The following is a 23,804-nucleotide window of genomic DNA, read 5'->3' as shown; positions in this document are numbered from 1 at the left end:
AAGAGAAAGAGAGAAGCAGGCACAGCTTTATAGGAGCAATGGTTATACATGGAAGCGAGATCTGGAGGCCCAGAGCACGCCACCTCCACCCACAAGGGAGAGAGACCAGCTTCGAATCTAAAACACATGCCCCTCAAGAGCAAAGCAACCCCGAGGCAGAACAACCAAAGCTCAGGCGGAGTGGGGGGAGACACAGGCAGACCGGGGTGGGGTGCAACCGCAGGCCCTCACTTCATGCCCTGCTGGAAGACGGAGTTCCTCCTGGTCTTGCAGATGATCAGGTCAGCCCACTGGACCACCACGATACTCACGAAGAAGGCCGTGTGGCAGGTGAACTCTACCACCTTCCTCTGTTCGTATGTCTGCGGAAGCGAGATGTACAGGGGTGGGGTGGGGTGGGGTGGTATCCTGTGACCCATCCCCAGAGTCCTTCACTGCCCTGCCCCCCTGCATGGGGGCTTCCAGGACTTCAAATGGGCCTTCCTTCTTGAGCTTCTTGGGCTCCTCTTGGGAGCAAAGGAAGACGCAGGTGTTTTCAGAACGAAGAATCAGGGGGCCTTAATTGTTTGCTAGGAAGGAAACAGCACCCTGTGGGTGTCCATTAGGGACAAACAGGAGCCAGGCTTTGACAGGATGGATGGAGACATGAGGAAAACCCACGCTCGGCTTTGTAGAGAGTTCAGGGAGAGTGGTTGGATGTGGCCCTCAGGACAGAGAGGCCAGCATGGGACTTGAACTAGCTGTTGTTCTGGTCCCCAGGCACATGCGCGGCCCCACTCACCCACTGCTGCCCATAACTGTCTTCCAGGTCGTTGACGGTGCGGTCATCCCAGTTCAGCCGGATGCCCACCAGGTTACCAGGCAAGAAGCCATTTTCTGCCAGGATGACAAAGTAGGAGAAGAAGCCACCGAGGGCCTGGATCATCCCTGGGGGAGAAGGGAGCCGAGGGGAGCGTGAGGAGAGAGCCGGCAGCATGCTCGGCACTCTCCAGTGATTTTGAGACCATTGCAGTCGTCTACGCAGTCTTCTTGCCTAAGCCATGGCATCTCCAGGCCCTGATGGTGGTGGCGTCCGAGATGGTCACTTGGTCAGGGACTTGGGGAGGGAGCTATCCAGATGGATGACCCATTGCTACCGGACTCAGGCTGCCCAAATATTCTAAATATCCTGGAGGAGCCAGGCTTGTTACCACAGGTCTGTGACCCCAGCTTTTCGGGAAACTAAAACATGAATTCAGAGCCTGGCTGGGTTACAGGATGAATTCAAGGCCAGCCTGGCCAACTTAGTGAGACCTCGCCTCAAAATAAAAAGTAAGAGGGCTGGGGACGTAACTGCGGCAGAGTGCTTGCCTAGAATCTGCCAGCGAGTGAAGGGCTAGTGGTGTGGTTCTGTGGTAAATTACTTGCTTAGCATGCAAGAAGCCCTAGGTTTAATACTAATAAAAATAACCAGGCGTGGTGGTGTGTGCCCCTAAACCCAGACCTTGAAAGACAGAAGCAGGTGGATCTCTGTGAGTTCAAGGTCAGTTTGGTCTACATAATGAGAACCTTGCATCAAAAATAAACAACCACACTGGGTTGCGGTGGCAGTGCATGCCTTTAATCCAGCACTAGGGAGGCAAAGCCAGGTGGATCTCTGTGAGTTCGAGGCCAGCCTGGTCTACAGAGCAAGATCCAGGACAGGCACCAAAACTACACAGAGAAACCCTATCTCGAAAAAAAACAAAACAAAACAGCAACAACAAAAATTAAATAAGTAAATAAACATAAACAACAATAATGATGATGCTAATGTCTGGATACGCCTGGGATCCCATGAGCACTCAGGATGGAGAGACAAAGGATCTGTCCCTGTTCCAGACAGGCAGGGCTACAGTGAGACCCTGCCTCAAACAAAACAGAAAACATGACAGGGAAAAGGGCTGGGGGTGCGGCACACATGGCCGAGTGCCTGCTTGCCTAGCATGCAATGAAGCTCTGAGTTTAATCCACAGCCATTAATAAACTAGGTGTGGTAGCACATGCCTGTAATCCCAGTGCTTGCGAGGTGGAGGCAGGAGGATCAGAAGTTCAGGGCTATTCTTGCCTACATAGTGAGTTGGAAGCTAGCCTGGGTTGCTTGAGATACTTAAAAAAACAAACAAACAACAAAACACACACACACACACACACACACACACACACACACTCACACATAAAACCACCTAAGAGGAATCCAAACATGGGTTGCTTTAGCCCCATGGACTTTGTTTTCCTGGACACACCCTCTAGGGCTCCGCGGTGTGGCCCCCAGAAGTAGAGGCTCTAGCCTCACACTTTGAGCCCTCAGACCGGGACACTCCTACTCTGCTGGGCTAGCACACGGTTCTGAGACCCAGCAGTCCTCACCAATCTGCCCGTAGGCCATGCTGATGAGTCTTTCATTGACCAGTTTGTCTGTGCGTGGGTTCCTGGGCTGTCTCTTCATGATGTCACTCTCGGCAGCCTCGTAGGCCAAGGAGATGGCAGGGACCTGAATGGAAGAGAGACCAGGCTGTGTGAGTGGAGAGAGAGCAAGAGAGCGCATGCTTGGGAGGGTGGCCCCACCCCTGTTCTAGGTGGTAGCCCAACTTACCATGTCGGTGCCCAGGTCAATACAGAGGATGGTGATGGTGCCAAGGGGCAGTGGGATGTTGGCCATGATGAAGAGCAGGAAGGGTGTGATCTCTGGGATGTTGCTGGTCAAAGTGTAGGCAATGGATTTCTTCAGGTTGTCAAAGATCAGGCGGCCTGTAGAGGGAGGAGCAGGCTTAGAACTTGGAGTCCACTGGAGCCCCATGTCATTGCCTTTTTTTTTTTTCTTTTTGTGAGGTACTGGAGATTGAACCTAGGCCAGACAAGATTACCACTGAGCCACACCCTGGCCCCTCACTGGGGGATTCTAGGCAGGGGCTCTACCACTGAGCCACACCCCCAGCCCCTCACTGGGGGATTCTAGGCAAGGGCTCTACCCCTTGCATCCTATCTACCTCACCCTCATCCACTCACATTTGCATAGACCCCTCTGATCATGAACCACTTGGAAAGCCTGTTTGGTAGCTTCCATCAAGGTTAAAACATCCTTTACCCTCCTGAACCCACTAACTATATTTCCAGGTTTATATCCAAGAGAAATGATTGGTTATGTCCACCAGAAACCAAGTTCACAAATGTTTACCATAGCAATATTCATAATAGCCTCAAATCAGAGCCGAGCTGAAAATGCACGGCAGGTGAGTAGTGGCTACATTATGCAGCATCACAGGAAAGGAAAGGGGGAGCCGCGAACTCATGAGCCCACAGGCGAATCCGAGGTATTAAACTGAGTGATAAAGGTCTGGCACAGGAGTGGGGCTGTAGCTCAGCTGGTAGAGTGCTTGCCTAGTAGTCATGAGGCCCTGGGTTCAAACCCTTGCACCACATTAAAAAAAAAAAAAATAAAACAAAACAAAAAAACTGGGTGTGGATGCTGGGCCTGCGGTCACAGGCCTTTAATCCCAGGGCCACATAATGAGACCTGCCTCAAAGTAAAAAAAAAAAAAAAAAAAAAAAAAAAAAAAAAAAAAAATCAAAAACTCAAGGAAAATAATATTCAGATGCAAAAGTTGTCATATTTCATGATCCTATTTAGATGACAAGAAGTCAGGACAGTGAACACCGAGCTGTGAGGGTGTCAGGCCAGGAAGGGATTTTAGTGGAGAGCCGGGTGTCTGTCTGTCTGCTTCTTGTTTCTGCAGTGTTATGAATCACACCCAGGACCTTACATATGCTAGACAAGCCCTCTACATGTTATTCCTATTGACTAGACTCTGGAGAGGGTTCAAGTGTCCATATATGCAAACATCTATCAAGTTAGCTCGTGATGCGTCTGCTGCGTCTCAAAAAATGCAGCCAGTACAGTGCACACCAAGTCAAACCTAAGGATGAACACGGCCAGCCCCACCCATTGTCTTCCACAGGTGTGGAGCCATAGGGAAGTCATTAAAACAGCTTGATATGCTTGTGGGACTCTCAGCAGTGGGACCAGGGCCTGTCCCCAACGCCTCGCTTGGCTCTTGGGACCCTGTTCCTCACACTAGGTTGCCTTGCCCAGCCTTAATACAAGGGAAGGAGCTTAGTCCTATGGAAACTTGATGTGCCATGCTTTGTGATATCCATGGGAGGCCTGCCTGGCTGAACAGAAACAGAGGAGTGGGAGGGGGAGGCAGATGGGAGGAAATGGGAGGAGAGGAGGAAGGGAAACTTTGGTCAGGATGTAAAAGAAATAAATTAATTTAATTAATTAAAAAAAAGAAGAAGCTGAGTGGTGGTGGCGCAAACCTTTGATCCCAGCACTCAGGAGGCAGAGACAGACGGATCTCTATGAGTTCAAGGCCAGCCTGGTCTACAGAGCTAGTTCCAGGACAGGCTCCAAAGCTACCCAGAGAAACCCTGTCTCAAAAGAACTCCAAAATAATAATAATAATAATAAAGATTTTAAAAATTCCAATTTTATTTATATTTTTATAACCCATTTTAAAAAATGTCAGGTGTGGTAGTGTACACTTGTAAATTCAACACTTGGAAAGTAGAGGCAGGAGGATCAGGAGTTCAAGGTTATCCTCGGCTACATAGGAAGGTCAAGTCAGCCTGGGCTACATGAGATACTGTCAAAAAAAAAAAAAAGGCAATAGACTAAAATAGGCATTTCTCCAAAGAGGATACACAAATAGGCCAGGCACAGTGGCACATGCCTGTAATTCTAATAGGAGGTAAAGGGAGGGAGGGTCACAGCAACTCTGAGACCAGCCTGGTTTAGCTAGCAAGTTCTAGGCCAGCCAGGACTAACTTTACAGCCAGATTGTTTCAACAGTAAAAATCAAGGCTGGGTGTGGAGGCACACGCCTCTAGTCCTGGCACTTGGGAGGCAGAGGCAGCTGGATCTCCAGGAGTCCCAGGCTAGTCAGAGCTACAGAGCTCTGTCTCAAAAAGGCAGAAAAAAGAATTCTTAAAAACAAAGACTACACGCCATGTTCGATAGCGCAGCAGCATTGATAGCCGCTGGGAATACGAATCAAATTAAATTGCAGGGAGACATCACACTACCCCAGACAGGGTGGTTACGATCAAAAGGAAAAGAGCTGGAGAGGAGGCAGGGAAGGAAGGGGGAACTGTGGACCCCGCAGGTCAGGGCCACATTAAGGGCAGCATTGGTGGCACAGACATGATCCTAGCTGCCTTCCACAGTGTAAATTAGCACAGCCACCACGGAACACGGTATGGTGGATTCCTTTAAAAATGAAAAGCAGGGGCTGGAGAGGTGGCTCAGTGGTCAAGAGTATGGGCTACTCTTCAGAGGACACAGGTTCTGTGCTCAGCACCCACATACTAGCTCACAAGTGTCTATAACTCCAGTTCCAGGGGATCTAGCGTCTTCTGGCCTCTGTGGGCGCGGCACACACGTGGTGCACAGACATACATGCAGGCAAAACATCATACACACTAAATAAAATAACAAACAAAAAAGACTTAAGAAGAATGAAATAGATGGTATTGAAAACCTTTGTGCTGGGCATAGAGGCCCAAGTACCACATGCTCTCTCCCACAGATGGAACCTAAAAGAGTTAGTCGTATTCGGGTGTGGCGTTACACACCTGTAATCTCAGGGGGATTGCTACCAGTTCAAGGCTAATCTTGACTCAAAATCCCTCCTCCTAAAAAGGGGTGGGGGGAGGTGCTGAAGAGCTGGCTCCTGGTTATGAGTGGACAATGCTCTTGCAGGGGACCCATGCTTTGTTCCCAGCATCCTTGTCCGATGGCTCACAACGGCCTCTAACTCCAGCTCTAGGGGATCCAGCACTCTCCCCGGGCCTCATCAGGCACCTGTACTCATGTGCACATACAGGCACACACGCCGTGTTAAAAACAGAGAGCTGGTCTCACAGTTGAGAGTAAGATGGCGGTTATGAGAGTCTGGAAAGGGGGCCGGGGAGATCGCTAAAGTTATGCGGAGTGCTAAGCTACCGTACGAGTAAAGGGCTGTGTCGTAGCTCAGTAGGCACGGCGTGTGCGCTTCGTATGCACAAGGACCCGAGCTGCATCCTCAACACATGAAAAAGAAAACAGTCCGCAGATGTAGGACACTGGCGTGCTGCTGTGTACCAGGTCGACAGTCGATTATGCACACGCCAAATGTCTCAAATTGTAGGAGAAAGAGCACTGGATATTTTCTCCCAGAAGAAATGCTAGCTGAAGCCACGCTTAACCCAATTTAACCAGTAAGCAACACATATGTGTATCAAAATATCACATGGCAACCCAATTAGGAGCTACAATTTTGGGGGTTTTGTTGTTTGTTTGTTTGTTTGATTTTTAAAACATTTTGTGTAGTTCAGACTGGTCTTGAACACCTGAGGTCCCTCCCAAGTGCTGGAACTACAGGCATATTCCCCCAAGAGTAGTTGGTGTTTGTTTGTTTGTTTTTCTTTTTGGTTTGTTTGTTTGTTTTTGAGACAGGGTCTCACTGTGTAGTTCTGGATGTCCTGGAACTCACTATGTAGACCAGACTGGCCTCAAACTCACAGAGATCCGCCTATTTCTGCTTCCCGAGTGTTAGAATCAAAGGCATTCTTTACTATGCCTCCCAGTTAGCTGTTTGTTTTTTTTTTTTTTTTTTTTTTTTTTTTTTTTTGGTTTTTTTCGAGACAGGGTTTCTCTGTGTAGCTTTGCGCCTTTCCTGGAGCTCACTTGGTAGCCCAGGCTGGCCTCGAACTCACAGAGATCCGCCTGGCTCTGCCTCCCGAGTGCTGGGATTAAAGGCGTGCGCCACCAACGCCCGGCTAGCTGTTTGTTTTTAAATTATGAGTGTGGGTGGAAGTGCAAGTGAGTGTAGTGCCCTTAGAGGCCAGAAGAGGGCGCCAGAGCCCTGGAGCTAGAGACATTAGTGAAGTGCCAGGCAAATATGCTAGGAACCAAACTTGGGTTCTCTACAACGGCAGTACATACTCTTAACTGTTGAACCATTTCTCCAGCACCCCTCTTTTTTTTTTTTTTTTTTTTTTTTTTTTTTGCTGGGCCTGGAACTAAATCTTTTTGCCTTAGTCTCCCAAGGCATATACACCAGCACATCTGGCAAGTATGTGCACCTCTTAGGTTTTTATGTATCTGTTAAAACAAATCCAGCCAGTTGCGTTGGCTCACACCTGTAATCCCAGCACTCACAAGGCTGAAGCAAGAGGACTTTTGTGAGCTCAAGACCAGTCTGGGCTACATAGTGAATTGTAGGCCAGCTTGGGCTACAAATTGAGACCCCATCAAAACAAAACAAAACAAAGCAAAAGTCCTCATTGTATCAAAGGCCTCTGACCTCCTAGTGTCCTCATGTAGCAATCATATTCCTTTAATGAAGCTATTTGTTTCTCATTCTGAAATGTCCCTAGGTAAAAGAATGACTCAAGGATACTTCAACATACATCAGCATGTGGTAGTGTGTAGAGAAGAAACAGATCACTTGCAGCTCAGTGACAATGGCAGGGGATGTCACATGCCACTCACTATACTTCTGGTATCTGTAATTTCCCCTTGCGGAAATTAAAGTCCCCATCCCACCCCACCCAGCCTCTTGCCCTTCAGAAGGGCAAGGCTGACAACACACTCCCCCCACCCCCTGCCCCGCCCCCAAACCCTCAGGTCTCTTTGTAACTTACTTGGAGACAGAGTTTCACTAAGTTGCACCTGGTTGTGAACCTCCTCAGCCTCCAGCATAGCCGCACCACTAAACTGGAGTTCCATGGGCTTCTTAGCATTGCCCACAACTTGTTATTTTATATGTGTTTGTTAATTGTTTTTAGAAAACTTGTTTCCCTGCCTGTAGAGCGTTGTCCCGCCCAGGCAGAGATGTCTGGGGACAAGAGAAGTATCTGTGCTTTTTTTCTGGGATATCGGGGACAAGGGCTAATGGCATCTAGCTTGTCACTGTGGGCTCAGCTTTTTTTGACTATACTTTGGTTTTCTGTTTGGAGACAGGGTCTTATAGTATAGTTACTTACTGTATAGTTCTGGCTAGTCTGCAACTTAATTTGTTTGTAGATCAGGCTGGCCTCAAACTCACAGAGATCCACCTGTCTCTGCCTCCCAAGTGCTGAGACTAAAGGTGTGCACCACCATGGCCAGCTTATCCTTAACATTATTTTTCCTTTTTCTTTTGGTGCAATGGATGAAACTCAAAGAACTACATCCTTGGCTCATTATAGTACTGACCGACACCTCCCCCTCCCCCGTGTGTGTGTGTGTGTGTGTGTGTGTGTGTGTGTGTGTGTGCGCGTGTGCGCGTGTGTGTTTCTAGAACAGGGACTCACTCATAGCCTAGGCTGGCCTAGAACTCACAACAATTCTCCTGCCTCAGTCTCCTGAGCCTCATGTTTATAGGTGTACCACCACACCCAGCAAGTAGTGACATTTCAGATGGGGGAGAGACTCTGGGAGAAAAATGATACAAGCATGAACAGTTATAGTTTAGAGTGACTCTAGTTTGTTTTTTGTTTTGTTTTTTGGCATTTTCTGTAATTACCAATGGAATTATCAATGATCAGAATAAAATAAAACATAAACCAGCCCCCTCTGTGGTCATTTCTAGACCCTCCAGGAAATGGGGCTGGTGTTGGTTGGGGACTCTCCTGCTACACCAACCCCAGCCCCACACCTGGCTCCCTTACCTCACTTTGCAGGAACTGACATTTTTTTCTTTGCCTGTGTTCCCCCCTCCCCCATCCTTTCAAGTGAACGTCTCATTGTGAACCTCCAGTTTGGCTCAGTGTCCACTCTTGTTCCTGTCCACCCTGGAAGATGACTGAACCCCAGCCTATATCAGGGGAAGGGGCCTTCCACACCTCCCAGGATCCCCTCCTTTGCAGTGACTGCATTTACAGGACTTTGGAATGCTTCTAGACTGCACTGGTGCCAGGTGATGCAGGAATGCCGAAGCCGCAGCCCATCCTGCCTTGTGATCTCATCTTGAGGCCTTGCATACTACTACACACTTGGCCTGCTGCCCCCCTTCCTAAAGCTTCCAGCAATGACCCAGTCTCTGCTGCCCGCCTCCCCGCCCCCAGATCGCTCACCTTCCTCCACACCAGTGACGATGGAGGCAAAATTGTCATCTAGCAGAATCATGTCGGCAGCCTGCTTGGAGACATCAGAGCCAGCAATGCCCATGGCCACCCCGATGTCAGCCTTCTTCAGAGCAGGGGAGTCATTCACACCATCACCAGTCACAGCCACGATTGCTCCCTGGAAGGAGGAAGGGTGAGGTTGAGAACTGAGGTCCAGGCCCAGCCCTCCTCTCTTAGACCCAGGGTCCAGGCCCAGCCCTCCTCTCTTAGACCCAGGGTCCAGGCCCAGCCCTCCTCTCTTAGACCCAGGGGTCCAGGCCCAGCCCTCCTCCCTCAGACCCAGGATCCAGACCCAGCCCTCCTCCCTCAGGCCCTGGATCCAGGCCTAGCCCTCCCTCTGACTAGGTGGGAGCTTACCTGTCTCTGGCAGCCTTCCACAATAATGAGCTTCTGCTGAGGGGAGGTGCGGGCAAAGACAATCTCAGTGTGGTTCTGCAGGATCTCGTCAATCTGCTCGGAGGTGAAGTCCTTGAGGTCAGTGCCATGGATCACACAGGCTTTGGCGTCCCTGAGAAGAGCAGAAAGAGCAGAGGCCAAGTGAGAAGCGAGGGTGGGGTGGGGTGGGGGGAACAGGACAGACAGAGGGACAGACCACAGACAGAGGAGAAGGGCCGACAGAGGGATGTGATAAGGTTAGAGAGAGCCAGGCCTGAAGGACTGAGGGACCAGAAATGGAGGGTGGAGTAATAGAAAGAAGAAAGAGCCAGACATAAAGATGGAAAAGCAAGAATCCAGAAAAACAAAACATAAATATACAGTTTGTGAGGAGAGTGAAGAAATATGGGGCTTCCTTAAATCCTTTGAGAGCAACTGTTTATGATTATTTATAACCTGACCACTAGGTGGGATTGTGCATTTCTTTAATCCCAGTACTTGGGAGGTAGAGGCAAGCAGATGTCTGAGTTTGAGGCCAGTCTGGTGTACCTAACAAGTTCTAGTCTAGTCAGGACTATATAGTGAGACACTGTCTCAAAGAGAAATATTTAAATATAATTATCTGTAACCTGCTCCTCCCACACACTTTTTTTTTTTAAAGTGGTGCTGGGGACGGAACCCAGAGCCTCTTATTATTAGGCAAGCACTCACCACTGAGCCACACCCCAGCCCCTCACTGGGGGGATTCTAGGCAGGGGCTCTACCACTGAGCCACACCCCCAGTCCCTCACTGGGGGATTCTAGGCAGGGGCTCTACCACTGAGCCACACCCCAGCCCCTCACTGGGGGATTCTAGGCAGGGACTCTACCACTGAGCCACACCCCAGCCCCTCACTGGGGGATTCTAGGCAGGGGCTCTACCACTGAGCCACACCCCCAGTCCCTCACTGGGGGATTCTAGGCAGGGGCTCTACCACTGAGCCACACCACCAGTCCCTCACTGGGGGATTCTAGGAAAGCACTGTCTCTGAGCTATATTCTCAGTCCTCAGTGTTTAGAGAGAGGATCTTGCTGCGTAGCTCTCAACCTCCTGCCTCCTCTTTTGAGTGCTGGGATTATAGGTATGCACCACCATAACCGGCTTTTTTTAAACTTTGTGTTTGTATTGTTTGGGGCGGTACTGAGGACCAAGCGGAGGGCCCTGTAAGCAGGATCTGGAGGAGGCGTGGCTACTCACCTAGGGTTGACCTGGCTGACGGGGATGTTGAGCCGGGCAGCAATGTCCTCTACAGTCTCATTGCCCTCGGAGATGATGCCTACACCTTTGGCGATGGCCTTGGCTGTGATGGGGTGATCACCGGTGACCATGATGACCTGTAATCATTGTGTTTTAGGGATTGCCTGGCATCCTGCATCAGCCCCTGGCCACACCCACCAAGCTGCCCAAGGACACACCTTGATGCCTGCGCTGCGACACTTGCCCACAGCATCGGGGACAGCTGCCCGGGGAGGGTCAATCATGGACATGAGACCCACAAAGCAAAGGTTGTCTGTGGTGAAGTTCACATCGTCACAGTCGAAGGCAAAGCCCTTGGGGAACTGTTCCTCAGGCAGGTAGTAATGGCAGAAACCTGGTGATAGGGACAAGGGAGGGTAGATGAAGGAAGGATCAGCCTCAAGACCTCCATGTCTGCATCCCATTTGCTCCCAGCTGTCTGGATTCTCTGCAGTCAGCCTCCCACACAGCCAGGAGCCAACCAGCATTCGTTTCTCAGCAATGACTTCATTCACTTGTTCATTTACTTATCCACTCATTCATTCACGGCGCATTCTGGCCCCAAAGGGTCCTTAGAGCCGGACCTGCTCCTGCCCCACCCATAATACACACCCAGCACACGCTCGCCCAGACCACCAAGCTCCAGGTAGGCATTCTGGAAGGCCTCCTTCATCTCTTCATCCAGAGGCTGCTCTTTGCCTTGCAGGAGGATGGTGGCACACCGGTCCAGGATGCGTTCTGGGGCGCCCTTCATCACCAGCAGGTATCGGTTGTCATTGGGGTCTTCAGTCTCATGGATGGATAGCTGCAACAGAAAAGGGCGGACACTTAAGCCATGTGGGAACCCAGAAGTTGTCTGCACCCAGGTAGGGAGAGCACCTTCCCTGTGCCAGGATAGGACAGATGCCTAAGAGCATTGCCCATATCTCTCCAGGCCTCTTCCTGGTTCTCAAGTTTCCTGGAGATCTCTGTTCAACCCTTTTCTGTCTCTCTGTCTCTGTCCATCTCTCTCACAGAAATTCCAGCTGTCTTTGGATCATATACTTTCTCTCTGCCTTGTCGGAACTCAGTGTACAACCACCCCAAATCTAGCAGTTAGCTTGCCTCTGAAGCCTACCTAGAATCTAATCTCTTCTCACTCTCTCCTCTGCTGCCCTAGCCCCGGGACCCAGCTATCATTAACCCTCACTTTAATCTCTTATCTACTTTCCCTCAGCCAGCCTGGGTCAAAGTTCAATGGCCTAGAGTCCCCCAGTGAGGGGCTGGGGTGTGGCTCAGTGGTAGAGCCCCTGCCTAGAATCCCCCAGTGAGGGTTGGGGTGTGGCTCAGTGGTAGAGCCCCTGCCTAGAGTCCCCCAGTGAGGGGCTGGGGGTGTGGCTCAGTGATGGAGCCCCTGCCTAGAGTCCCCCAGTGAGGGGCTGGGGTATGGCTCAGTGGTAGAGCCCCTGCCTAGAATCCCCCAGTGAGGGGCTGGGGTATGGCTCAGTGGTAGAGCACCTGCCTAGAATCCCCCAGTAAGGGGCTGGGGGTGTGGCTCAGTGGTAGAGCCCCTGCCTAGAATCCCCCAGTGAGGGGCTGGGGTGTGACTCAGTGGTAGAGCCCCTGCCTAGACTCCATCAAGAAAAGGTTGTTCAGAAGTAAAGTGCTTGCTAACACTAAGGTCCTGGGTTCCATTCCTAGCCCCAAAGTAAATAAAAACTAAAAAGAAACCGTAAGTCAGTGAAAAATGCTGCATCCACTTTGGCAAAGAGCTCAACAGTTTCCCCCAAGGTGGAAACAGCCCAACTGTCCATCAAAGGTGAATGGGTCAGCAAGATGTGACACAGTCACACAATGAAGTATGTGTTTTCTCCTAAAGCAGCTGGGAACATCTGCCCACATCTGCCACCACAGTACTTCTGAGGCCGAAGCAGAGAATCACTATGAGTTTGAGTCTTGCCAGGGTCACATAGTGAGTTCTAGACCGGGCTGGGTTATAAAGTGAGACCTCGTCTCAAAACACTGAAAAAATAAAAGAGAAAATAGATTAAAAAGTCACGAGGATCCAGCTGCTGGTGGTGGCGGTGGCAGCGGTGACAGCGGAGGTGATGGAGGCGACAGTGGCGCACACCTTTAATCCCAGCACTCGGGAGGCAGAGCCATGCGGATCTCTGTGAGTTCGAGGACAGCCTGGTCTACAGAGTGAGATCTAGGACAGCCTGGGCTACTCAGAGAAACCCTGTTTCGAAAAAGTCAAAACCAACCAAACAAAGTCATTAGGGAACTGGTGGTATATGGCTCAATGGGTAGAGGTGATTGCTGTTCAAGCCTGAAGACCCGAGTTCCATCCCTGGAACTTCCATAGAGGTGGGGGAGAACCGACTCCACAAGGTTGCCCTCTGCCCTCCACAAGCAACCCCCACCATCATACACGCACAATAATAAATGTTTAAAAAAAAGAATGAGGCTCTGGTGGACGTGTGGATGGATCCTGAGAACGAGGTGGAGCAAAATAAAACGGATTTTTAAAAAGGTCAAGTATTACACGATTCTGTTTTTTTAAAAAATGAAATGTCCAGAACAAGTAAATCCACAGAGACAGAAAGTAGGTTAGTGTTTGCTGAGGCTGGCTGGGGGCAGGGCCTGCTGGAGAAGGGGTGGGCGGAAGCTGAGAGAGTGTGGGTTTCTTTCTGAGGTGGTAAACACAATCTAAAATGGACTCGGTGGGTGGTCGCCCAAGTCCGAGCACACTAACACATCTGCTCCTGGTATGTGAGTTGTAGCTTCCTAAAACTCTCTAACTTAAAGGTTCTGTCTTCCCTCCTCTGCTTCCTGTCATGGTTTGTGGTCCTCTCAGAGTCAGAGCCGGCTCTCCCCCACAGCCGTCCGCGCTCCCACAGTTCTGTACGCCATGTCCTCGGTCCCTTTCCATGTTGGCTGCCGGTAGTTCAGGCAGGTGACACTCCTGCCTCAGGACCTTTGCACGTGCTGTCTGCTGCCTGAACACTCTTTAAACTTGCAGGCTTCCTCCCCTCAACCTTTGATTATCTGTCTCCTAGGACTTGAGTATTGGAAAGGAAGGGTCTCACTGCTCCTCTCACTACCCAGTGTACCCCAATACCTAAAACAGGACCAAGAGGCTTAAAAACACATCTGGAAAATGTGTGAAAAATGCTACCCTTGTTCTTGAGACGGTGGCTAGGGCCCACCCTCTGCTACAGGACGCTCTTTGCTCCTGCGCCTCCCATTTCAGCCTCTCACTATGGAACTCTCTGCTTCAGCCACTGCCCTTCCCCCACTCCTCTATCCTCATCCTCAGTCTTACAGATGGCAAACTGAGGCTCAGTAAACATTAGAATCTTGACCCAAAGCCAGATGGAGGTGGGACAGAGGTGGCTAAACTCGGGAATCGTAGAGAAAGTGCAACCCCTGGTCACTGTCCCCGAGTGGTAAAGCAGCTATTTCCTCCATGCTGGACATGACTGGTGCCATCGTGGAGCAGAGTTCCGTGGTGACCTACAGAAGGCTCTCACTCATGGATGGGAAGGGGAGAGTCACCCAGCCCTCCCTCCTGTCCCCGCAGCTGTCCAGGAGTTGGGACTCGGGTAACACAGCTTTCCTGAGTCATCACCCACGGGTGGCATTTTTTGGTGATGCAGCTGTTTTGAGTCATTCCAAGCTCCTGTAAGTAACTTGTCACCCTCATTTCCTATAATTAACCCTAATCATCCCATCCTTTCACCACGCTCCACCAGCATGGACAGGGTCTCGTGTAGCCCAGGTTAGCCTCAAACTCACTATGTAGCTGAGAATGACCATGAACTCCAGATCCTCCTGCCTCTACCTCCCAAGCGCTGGGCTCACGGGTGTTCACTAACACACCCAGCTCAGACAGACATTTCTTTATACCGTCCCAGGAAGACCCACAGAGCACACAGACCTGGAGTTCGTACCTGGTATTTGTTGGTGGAGTTGAAGGGAATTTCTGCCACTTTCTTGTTTCGTTCACGCATCAGCTTCACGGAACCCGAGGACAGCTCAATGCACTTGAGCAGGGCAGACTCAGAGGCATCACCGGCCACGTCCCTCTGCGGTAGACAGAAAGCCTGGTCAGTCAGCAGTGGGGAGAGGGAGGGGGAAAGGGCGTCTGGTCAGAGTGGGCAGGCAGCTGCACCGACCTTGAGCACAGGGATGTTATCCTGCCCGCCCTTGAAGACAGCCCGGTTGCAGAGTCCAGCGATGTGGGACAGGGCCACCCAGGTGTGTGAGCTCTTGTCGAAAGAGGTCCCTGTAGGAGTCACGTGTGAGGCCACAAGGCCCCCCCCCCGGGATGGGGCGCCCTAGTCCCCACCCTGAGCCCCTACTGACCCGACTGATCCTCAGTGGTGTCGGCCTCGTGGATCTGGTTGTCGAACCACATGTGGGCCACAGTCATGCGGTTCTGGGTGAGGGTGCCGGTCTTGTCTGAGCAGATGGTGGAAGTGGAGCCCAGCGTCTCCACCGCCTCCAGGTTCTTCACGAGACAGTTCTTGCGAGCCATGCGCTTGGCAGTCAGGGTCAGACACACCTAGAGGACCGGCAAGGACAGGAGAGCTGCACAGATGTGCGCACTTCACCTGCCGAGGGGAGCACTCGGGGCTGAGGGAGGAGTGTGAGAAGCAGGGCTGGAGTGGCAGGGGTGGCTGTTGGACAAACAACCAGACACAGACGTGGCCTCAAAACACACAGTAGAATGCTCTCACAGGCCGTAGGTACAACAGACTCACACGCAAAGCAACTGAAGCGGGGTGGGGTAGGGGTGGGGGGGTAGGGATAGGGGGCGCTGGAGAGATGGCTCAGTGATTGAGAGCACTGGCTGTTCTTGCAGAGGACCTGGGTTTGGTTCCCTGCACCCACATCAGGCAGCTCACAAGTAAGTAACACTTAAAATTAAAAATAGAAAATAAGAAGGACTGGGGGGAGTGGAGAGAGGGGAGACTGCAGTCAGGGTGTAATGTATTTTTTTTCTATAATATTTTTTTTCTATAAAATAAAAAATTTCAATAGAAATTTTTGAAAAAGAGAGAGCTGGAGAGACGGCTCAGAGGTTAAGAGCACTGGCTGCTCTTCCAGAGGTCTTGAGTTCAATTCCCAGCACCCACATGGTGGCTCACAACCATCTGTGATGAGATCTGGTGCCCTCTTCTGACCTGCAGGCTGAACACTGTATACATAGCAAACAAATAAATAAATCTTTAAAAAAAAATATTTAAAAAATGGTTGAAAAAAAAAAGACTATAGTGTCTTAAACACAGTGGTTAAGAGCACCGACTGCTCTTTCAGAGGACGGTTCAGTTCCCAGCACCCTCATGGCAGCTCACAACTGTCTGTAACTCCAGTTCCAGGGGACTGGACATCCATGGCGAAACACCAAAGTGCATAAAATAAAAATAAATAAAAAGAGGGGAGGAGGGAGGGAGGAAGGGAGGAGGGAAGGGCCATATTTAAACAATGCACTCACTTCGTGAGTCTGGGGTGGGGGCTGAAGACAGGGTATTGGGTGGGGGAGCATTACTTTATTCTAAAAATGGAACAAGTGGGTTGGTGAGATGCTCCGTGGATAAAAGCACTTGCTGCCAAGCCGGATGACCCGAGTTCGATCCCCCAGGACCCACATGGTGGAAGGAGAGACTGGAAGTTGTCTGCTGACCTCCACCTAGGCACTATGGTGTGTGTGCAAGTGCTGATACAGACACACCCACACCCACCCACCCACACCCACACCCTGCGCTACCGTACCCGGCCACACAAATGTAATACATAAATTGTAAAAAACCAAAAAACTACTATTCCACTTTTGCAATGAGTGGGTGCATCCTAATTTTGTGAATTGAATTAAAATGCAAGAGGGGCAGGGGCTGGACAGATGGCTCAGTGGTTAAGAGCAAGTTGGACTTGCAGAAGACACAGGTTTGGTTCCCTACACCCTCATGGTGGCTCATAGCTGTGTGTCATGCCAGTTCCACTGGATCCAATGCCCTCTTCTGACCTCCAAGGGCCTCAGGCATGCACCTGGTGCACACACATATGTGCAGGCAGAACACTCATTATACATAAAATAAAGCGGCTTTTCTTTTTTTTTTTTTTTTTGGTCTTTTTAAGGTGCTGAGGCGCTGGAGGGATGGCCCAGCGGGAAGAGCACTTGTTGCTCTTGCAGAGGCCCTGGGTTCAGTTCCTAACATCCATGTGGCGACTCATAACCTCTGTAACTCCAGTTCCAGGGCATCTGACACCCTCAGACCCAGGGATCAGACCCTCTTCCTCCTCCCTCAGACCCAGGGGTCCTGTGGGCCCGGCCCCCCTCCCTCGGTGTCCAGCATTACCGTGACGGTAGCCAGAAGCCCCTCGGGGACATTGGCCACGATGATGCCGATGAGGAAGATGACGGCCTCGAGCCAGGTGTATCCCAGAATGAGGGAGAGGATGAAGAAGGAGACGCCCAGGAACACTGCCACGCCAGTGATGAGCTGGATGAAGTGCTCGATCTCGATGGCGATGGGCGTCTTGCCCACCTCCAGGCCTGAGGCCAGGGTGGCGATGCGGCCCATGACAGTGCGGTCGCCGGTGGCCACCACCACACCCCGAGCGGTGCCTGTAGGGCCAAAGGGACGAGAAGTTCAGGTCCTGCTAGAACTCAGAAGGCTGCGGGTACCCCACCTCCTGAGCCACGCCTCTCCTTTTTGTGCCCTTGGGGCCTCTCTTTCACCTTCCACACAGTTGGTGGAAAAGAAAGTGATGTTCCGGGTCTCCAAGGGATTGTCATGTGTGCAGTCCGGGGAGCGGGTCTGGGGCTCAGATTCACCGGTCAGGGAGGAATTGTCCACCTGGGGATGGAACGGCAGAGTCACGGTTCAGCACAGGGCCCAGGAGCAGAGAGCAAGGAACCAGGGGGCCTTGAAGTAAAGCCTGTCCCAGGAAGTTACAGAAAAAGGCAGGAGAGCCCCGACTGGCCTGTGGCATCTGGGAAACCGGGAGGCAGGATATTAAAGGACAGCGGGCAGGAATAGGACCTCTGGCCCACGTCTAAAGTCCCCCAGAAGCTGGGCGGTGGTGGCTCGTGCCTTTAATCCCAGCACTTGGGAGGCAGATCTGAATTCGAGGCCAGCCTGGGCTACGAGTGAAATCCAGGACAGGCACCAAAACTACACAGAGAAACCCTGTCTCAGGAAAAAAAAAGAAAAAAAGTCCCTCAGAATTCTTGTGGGATGGTCCTGAGCCTAGACTACCAGGTCTAAAGGAAGACTGGGGCCTGGATGCCCGGGTCTGAGGGAGGAGGGCTGGGACCTGGAGCTCTGGGTCTGAGGGAGGAGGGCTGGGGTCTGGAGCTCTGGGGTCTATGAGGCACTCAGGAGATCTTCCTCCTCATTCCTGAGAGCAGAGAACAGAGCTGGAACTTCACCTTGCAGCCATGGGCTGAGATGATGCGAAGGTCAGCTGGGACTCGGTCCCCGCCCTTGATCTCCACCAGGTCCCCGACCACCACCTCCTCGGCATTCACCTGCATCTTCTCACCTTCCCGGATCACGAGGGCTTGCTGGGTGTGAGAGAGAAGAGTCAGCCCCGGAACTTCCCCTGCCAGGGAGTCCCATCTGGCCACTTCCTTCTGTCCCCTTGGGCCCGCCTCACCTGGGGAACCATGTTCTTGAAAGACTCCATGATCTTAGAACTCTTGGCTTCCTGGTAGTAGGAGAAGCAGCCTGTGATGATCACCACAGCAGCCAGCACAATGCCCAGGTACAGCTGTGGGAACACATGTGTGCAGAACACGTCATCACAACAGCTGTGCACACTCCCCACCCACCTTCACCCCCAGGTCTGCGAGGGAACTTTGTGCATCTGCCTGTGGCCTCATTCTTTGCCTGTCTGCTTGTATATATGCCTGTAGGCCTCACCTTGTGTTTATAAGACTGTGTGTTTGAGTCTGTTATTTCGCTGTCTTGTGGTTATTATTTTTTTAAATTATTACATTTTATTTGTGTGTGTGTGTGTGTGTGTGTGTGTGTGTGTGTGTGTGTGTGTGTGCGCGCGCGCGCGCGAACAGACGTTAGAAGACAACTTCAGGTTACATTCCTTGGGCACCATATACCTTTTATATTTTTTAGAGACAGGGTTTCTCACAGCCTGGAATTTATCAGGTGGGCAAGGCTGCCGGGGCCATCAAGCTCCAGGGGTCAGCCTGCTCCCACCTCTCCAGCGCTGGGGTTACAAATACTTGTCACCACAGCAGCTTCTTGACGGGAATTCTGAGGCTTAAACTCAGGTCTTCAAGCCTAAAGGGCAAGTGCTTAACCCCACCTCTTCCTTTTCCTTTTTTGAGTCTAGAGCTTGCCACATAGCTGAGGATGATCCTGAACTCTTGGATCTTCTTGCCCTCTTCCTCTGTAGTACTGGAATTTCAAGCGTGTGTCACCGAATCTGGCTCTGTTTTCTTGTTGTCTGTTTTTTTGTTTTTGTTTTGCCTTTTCAAGACAGGGTTTCTCTGTGTAGCCCTGGCTGTCCTGGAACTCACTCTGTAGACCAGGCTGGCCTTGAACTCACAGAGATCTGCCTGCCTCTGCCTCACAAGTGCTAGGATTAAGGTGTGCACCACCACTTCCCAGGGTCTGTTTGTTTTTGAGACAGTGTCTATGTAGCTCTGGCTGGCCTGGAACTCACAGAGATCCGCCTGCCTCAGCCTCCTGAGTGCTGGGATTAAAGGCCACTTCACCCACCACTGATTTGAGATGAGATCTTTGTAGTCTAGGCTGGCCTTGAACTTTTGTTCCTCCTGGTTTAGCCTCCTCAATGCGGGCATGAGAGGTGTTGGCCACCATGTCTGGCTCTGTTGGTCCTCTTCTGTCCAGAGGGCACCTGTATGTGTGAGGGCACCTGTATGTGTGCCTATGTCCCTGTGTTTGAACCTGTCTTCCTATGGGACGCTCCAGGTTCACTCCTCACATACAGGTGAAGACCTCTGCGTAGTTGTGCGGGGTTCTGTGTCCACAGGTGTGAAGACTGTAACAGCCCTGTCTCACGCCTGTCTCCTGTGTGGGGTTAGATGAGCCCTGACCTTCCTCCTCGTCTCCAGTCATTTGTTAGGCTGTGACCATCAGGTGGCACCTGTCTCCAAAGCTGCTGAGGCCAGAGAGCCTCAAGCCAGAACTCTAGTTCATCCCACACCCCCCTTTTCTCTTTAACTGGGGTCTCTTGTAGCTCACTCAGGTGGACACTGAACTGATCCTCCTGCCTCAGCCTCCCCGGTGCCTGCACAACAGGCTTACACAGCTACACCCAGTTTTGTATGGTGCTGGAGATCAAACCTAGGCCTTCGTGCGCACCAGGTAAACACTCTACCAGCTGGCCTACACAGTTTCCTTTTTATAATTAAAAACTATGTGCACACGCATTCTTCCATGTGAACGAGGGCATGTGCATGTGTACATATGCGTATGCACCATGGCCCGTGTGGAAGAAGGGCAACGTAAGGTATGGGTCTTCACGTTCCACTTTGAGAGAGGGCCTCTTGGTTTTTGTTTATTTGTTTTTTTACTACCTATTTATTTGCATATGACTGTTTTGCCAACGCGTATCTTTGCACACCATGTGTGCCTTGTGCCATAGAGTCCAGAAGGGGGCACTAGACCCCTGGAACGGTAGTGGTAGATGGTTGTAAGCCACCATATGGGTGTTGGGAACCGGACCCAGGTCCTCTGCTAGAGCAGGAAACGCTCTTGGTTGCCGAACCGTTTCCCTAGTCCTGTGGTTCTCTCTTTTACCCCCACTGCATACTTCAAGCAGGCTGGCCTGTGAGCTTCCAGGAATGCTCCTGTCTCTGCCTCACCTCCCCACAGAAGCACTGGTATTACAGATGCATGCCAGTGTGTCAGCTTCAAGTGGGTGCTGAGGATTTGAACTCAGGCCCTTCTGGTTACACAGCAAGTGCTTTACCTATTCAGCCTTCTTCCGAGCCAACATCTTTTGAGACAGGATTCTGCTGTGTAGCCTAGTCTGGAGTCAAACTCATAATCTTCCTGCCTCAGTTTCCTGGGTGAGGGAATACCAGTAGTGTGCCACCACACATATCCTCTATGAATGCAGAGAATTGAGCCCAGGCCCCCATGAAACCTTGCCAAATAAATACCCCACCACTGAACCACACCCCAGCTGTCTTAGGCTGTTGGGAGCTGTGGCTTCCTTATTTCTGATCTTGTTTTCTCAGAGGTAATTGTCACAGCTGGATGATGAAGGGCAAGGAGGAGGCTTTGAAAAGTTTGGAGGGGCAGATGTGGCTGTGTCTGTGTTCCTGCACAGGCCGGGGTGTGGCATACTCACATTGTCACCCGAGGGATCATCTTCAGTCCCTGCCTGGATGCCATAAGCCAGGAAGCAGAGGATTGCCCCGATCCACAGAAGGATGGAGAAGCCCCCAAATAGCTGTCGGCAGAACTTGACCCATTCCGGGGTGGTGGGTGGTGGTGTGAGCGCATTAGGCCCATCTCGAGCCAGGATCTCCTGGGCTTTGCTGTGTGTCAGACCCTAGAAAGCATGGCACTCATATAGGAGCCTTCCTGGAGAAGCCCTGGCACCCCAGATCAAAACCACAGCACCCGCAAGTCCTCAGAGCAAACCAGTCTCCAGCCCTCCTCCCTCAGACCCAGGGCCCCAACACCAGCCCTGGCTCCGCCCATCTTCACCTGCACGCAGTCCGTGTTGTATTTCCGGCAGACCTCTTCTACGGACATCTTGTGCTCCGTCTGAAATGATTGGGGGAGATGGCTCACAATCTCACACAGCTTCTCTGCGCAGGTGGGGCTGTGGCGGGGTGGTAACGAGGGGGAGGCGACACTTACCATGGCCACCTCCTTCTTGAGGTCGTCCAGGTCCCGGCGCTCTTTGGCCTTGCTCTTCTTGGGCGACCCCTTGTCATCTTTCTTGTCCTGCGAGGTGGCGACACGGTAGCTGTCAGAGCCACCAGACTGCGGGCGAGAAGGGGTTCCAGAGCGACACCGGCCCCGCGTGCCCCGGCGCGCATCTTGGCCTGGCCTCTGCCTCTCTAGGCTAGGGTTATCTCTGCGTCTCTCAGCGTCTCACGGTGCCTTCCTAGTGTCTTTGGGCAGCTCCCAGAACCCCTCCGAGGCTTTTCTCATCTAGTTGGCCTCACTGTGTCTGGGTCCGGGTATCTCTAGGACTTGGGGTCTGTTTGTCTCTTTCCTTGTGTCTATGAGTATCTCCCCTTCACCAGTTTGATTTTTAAAAGTATTTATTTATTTATTTATTTGTGTGTGCATGCGTGCGTGTGTGCGTGCGTGCGTGCGTGGAGGTCAGAGCACAGCCTGCAGGAGTTGCTTCTCTCCCTCCACCATGTCAGTCCCGGCACTCAAACTCAGGTCATTCAGGTCATCAGGCTGCGAGGGAAACGTCCTTTGCCCACTGAGCCTACTCACTGGACCCTTTTAACTTATTAATTAATTATTATTAAGAAACAGGGTCTTATTTTTTTAGCCCAGGCTGTCCCAGAACCCACTATGTATCACAGACTGGAACTCATAACAGTCCTCCTGCTTCAACCTCCCAAGTGCTAGATATGGTCATGGACCACCAGGTCTGGCGTGTGTGTGTGTGTGTGTGTGTGTGTGTGTGTGTGTGTGTGTGCACGTTCACCTTTGAGACAGAGTCCCACACAGTCTAGGCTGGCCTTGAACTCCCTACGTAGTCAAGGCTAATTTCTGTTCCCCTTGCTCCATCTCGGCAGGGCTGGGGTTACAGGCCTGCATCCCCAGACACTGTTTACACAGAGCTTTGTGTATGCCAGGCAAGCTCTACCCACTGGGCTGCACCCCCAGCATTCCGTGCATCCTCTTGTCTTTTCTCTGGGCCTATTGAACTTTCCCGGGCTTCTGTCTCTGTGGCTACGTCCTCGCCGTCTCTTTCTCTCTAATCTGTCTCTGTTTCGTATTTACTTGCTAGCTCGTCCCTGTCTCCTTCTGCCTCCATGTCTCTCCCGTCTCTGTGTCTCATCGAGGTTGCTTCTCTCCTTTATCTCTCCTCTCATTTGGTGCTGTCTCTGTCCTTCTGTCCCTGGTTCCGTGAGTCCGTCTCATCTCTTCGGTCTCCGGTTCTCACCGCCTGTCTCCTACACCGTTATCTCAAACCGTCTCAATCTCTGAGCTTGTGGGGTCCTCTCTCTTTCCCAGGGTGGCGTCCGCTGGGATCGTCTCTGGGGGCGCACGCTGTCTGTTGCCTTGCCGTCGGGCTCTGCCATCATTGTCTCTTCGGGGTATTTCCTGGGGTCCCTGTCTCGTTCTCGCCTGTGTCCCATCTTCTCTGGTTCTTGCTCTAGATCTTTCTCTTTGTCAATCTTTCTCCCTTACTCCCTCACCCTGGGATGTGTCTCTGTCTCAACCCCCCCCCCCCGTCTTTATTAGAACATCTTTTTTCCCCCTGTCTGTCTCACTATGTAGACCAGGCTATTCTCAATTCGTGGTGGTCCTCCTGTTCCTGCCTTTTAAATGTCTGGCTGCCAGGCATGCGCTGGACACTCAGCTCTGTCTCGTCTGTGTGTCTGTGTGTCTCTCCTTGCTCTACTTATTTTGCTCTCTTTATGCATTGGCACCCATCTTTCCAGTGCAAGGTCTCCATGGAGGTCACTGCCTGTCTCCCCCGCATAGCTCTTTGCTTGGCCTGTCTTCTGCACTGTGCATGCCTCAAAGGACTCAGAAGATCTTGGGAGACCCCCACAGGCCAGGCAAATCACGAGAGGAAAGGGGACTCCGGATGACAGCCAGGACAAAGGCTCCGGTGGGAGGCAGTGTGCTGCCTATAAGTAGTCATTCCCAAGGGGCTTAATGGGCAGGATGTGCATCTGACTTTCCTCCTGCTGTGTACTGCAGACAGTCTTGAGCAGGGGATGGGCATAGGTCAAGACTTGAGGAATGAGCAAGAACTGGGGGTGGGTGGGTACCAAAGAGCAATTTAAAAAAAAAAAAAA

At 51.5% G+C, this 23,804-nt stretch overlaps 2 protein-coding genes across 3 annotated transcripts in view; both read right to left on the bottom strand.

Annotated features, from left to right (window-relative positions):
• The window catches only part of LOC114688528 (carcinoembryonic antigen-related cell adhesion molecule 1-like), an 875,221-nt gene that overhangs the window by 210,440 nt on the left and 640,977 nt on the right, over window positions 1-23,804 (bottom strand). The gene's annotated exons all lie outside the window — the stretch shown is intronic.
• The window catches only part of Atp1a3 (ATPase Na+/K+ transporting subunit alpha 3), a 28,295-nt gene that overhangs the window by 1,666 nt on the left and 2,825 nt on the right, over window positions 1-23,804 (bottom strand). The window contains exons 2-20 of one of the 2 annotated variants that reach the window (XM_028859969.1): window positions 21,667-21,753; window positions 21,511-21,570; window positions 21,149-21,352; window positions 18,464-18,577; window positions 18,237-18,371; window positions 17,544-17,661; window positions 17,161-17,429; window positions 15,167-15,365; window positions 14,977-15,086; window positions 14,752-14,886; window positions 11,432-11,624; window positions 10,999-11,174; window positions 10,781-10,917; window positions 9,526-9,676; window positions 9,118-9,286; window positions 2,615-2,769; window positions 2,389-2,512; window positions 782-927; window positions 232-362 (exon numbers count right to left, since the gene is read on the bottom strand). In XM_028859969.1, the coding sequence (XP_028715802.1) occupies window positions 232-362; window positions 782-927; window positions 2,389-2,512; window positions 2,615-2,769; window positions 9,118-9,286; window positions 9,526-9,676; window positions 10,781-10,917; window positions 10,999-11,174; window positions 11,432-11,624; window positions 14,752-14,886; window positions 14,977-15,086; window positions 15,167-15,365; window positions 17,161-17,429; window positions 17,544-17,661; window positions 18,237-18,371; window positions 18,464-18,577; window positions 21,149-21,352; window positions 21,511-21,570; window positions 21,667-21,753 (2,813 nt within the window). Of the gene's footprint in view, window positions 1-231; window positions 363-781; window positions 928-2,388; window positions 2,513-2,614; window positions 2,770-9,117; window positions 9,287-9,525; window positions 9,677-10,780; window positions 10,918-10,998; window positions 11,175-11,431; window positions 11,625-14,751; window positions 14,887-14,976; window positions 15,087-15,166; window positions 15,366-17,160; window positions 17,430-17,543; window positions 17,662-18,236; window positions 18,372-18,463; window positions 18,578-21,148; window positions 21,353-21,510; window positions 21,571-21,666; window positions 21,793-23,804 lie in introns of both variants that reach the window. The other variant, XM_028859967.2, reaches the window with a different exon arrangement.

This window comes from Peromyscus leucopus, chromosome 1 (genome assembly GCF_004664715.2).
Source record: "Peromyscus leucopus breed LL Stock chromosome 1, UCI_PerLeu_2.1, whole genome shotgun sequence".
Lineage (NCBI taxonomy): Eukaryota > Metazoa > Chordata > Mammalia > Rodentia > Cricetidae > Peromyscus > Peromyscus leucopus.
The sequence above is the reverse complement of the archived record's forward strand: the minus strand, read 5'-3'. Positions and strand labels throughout refer to the sequence as shown.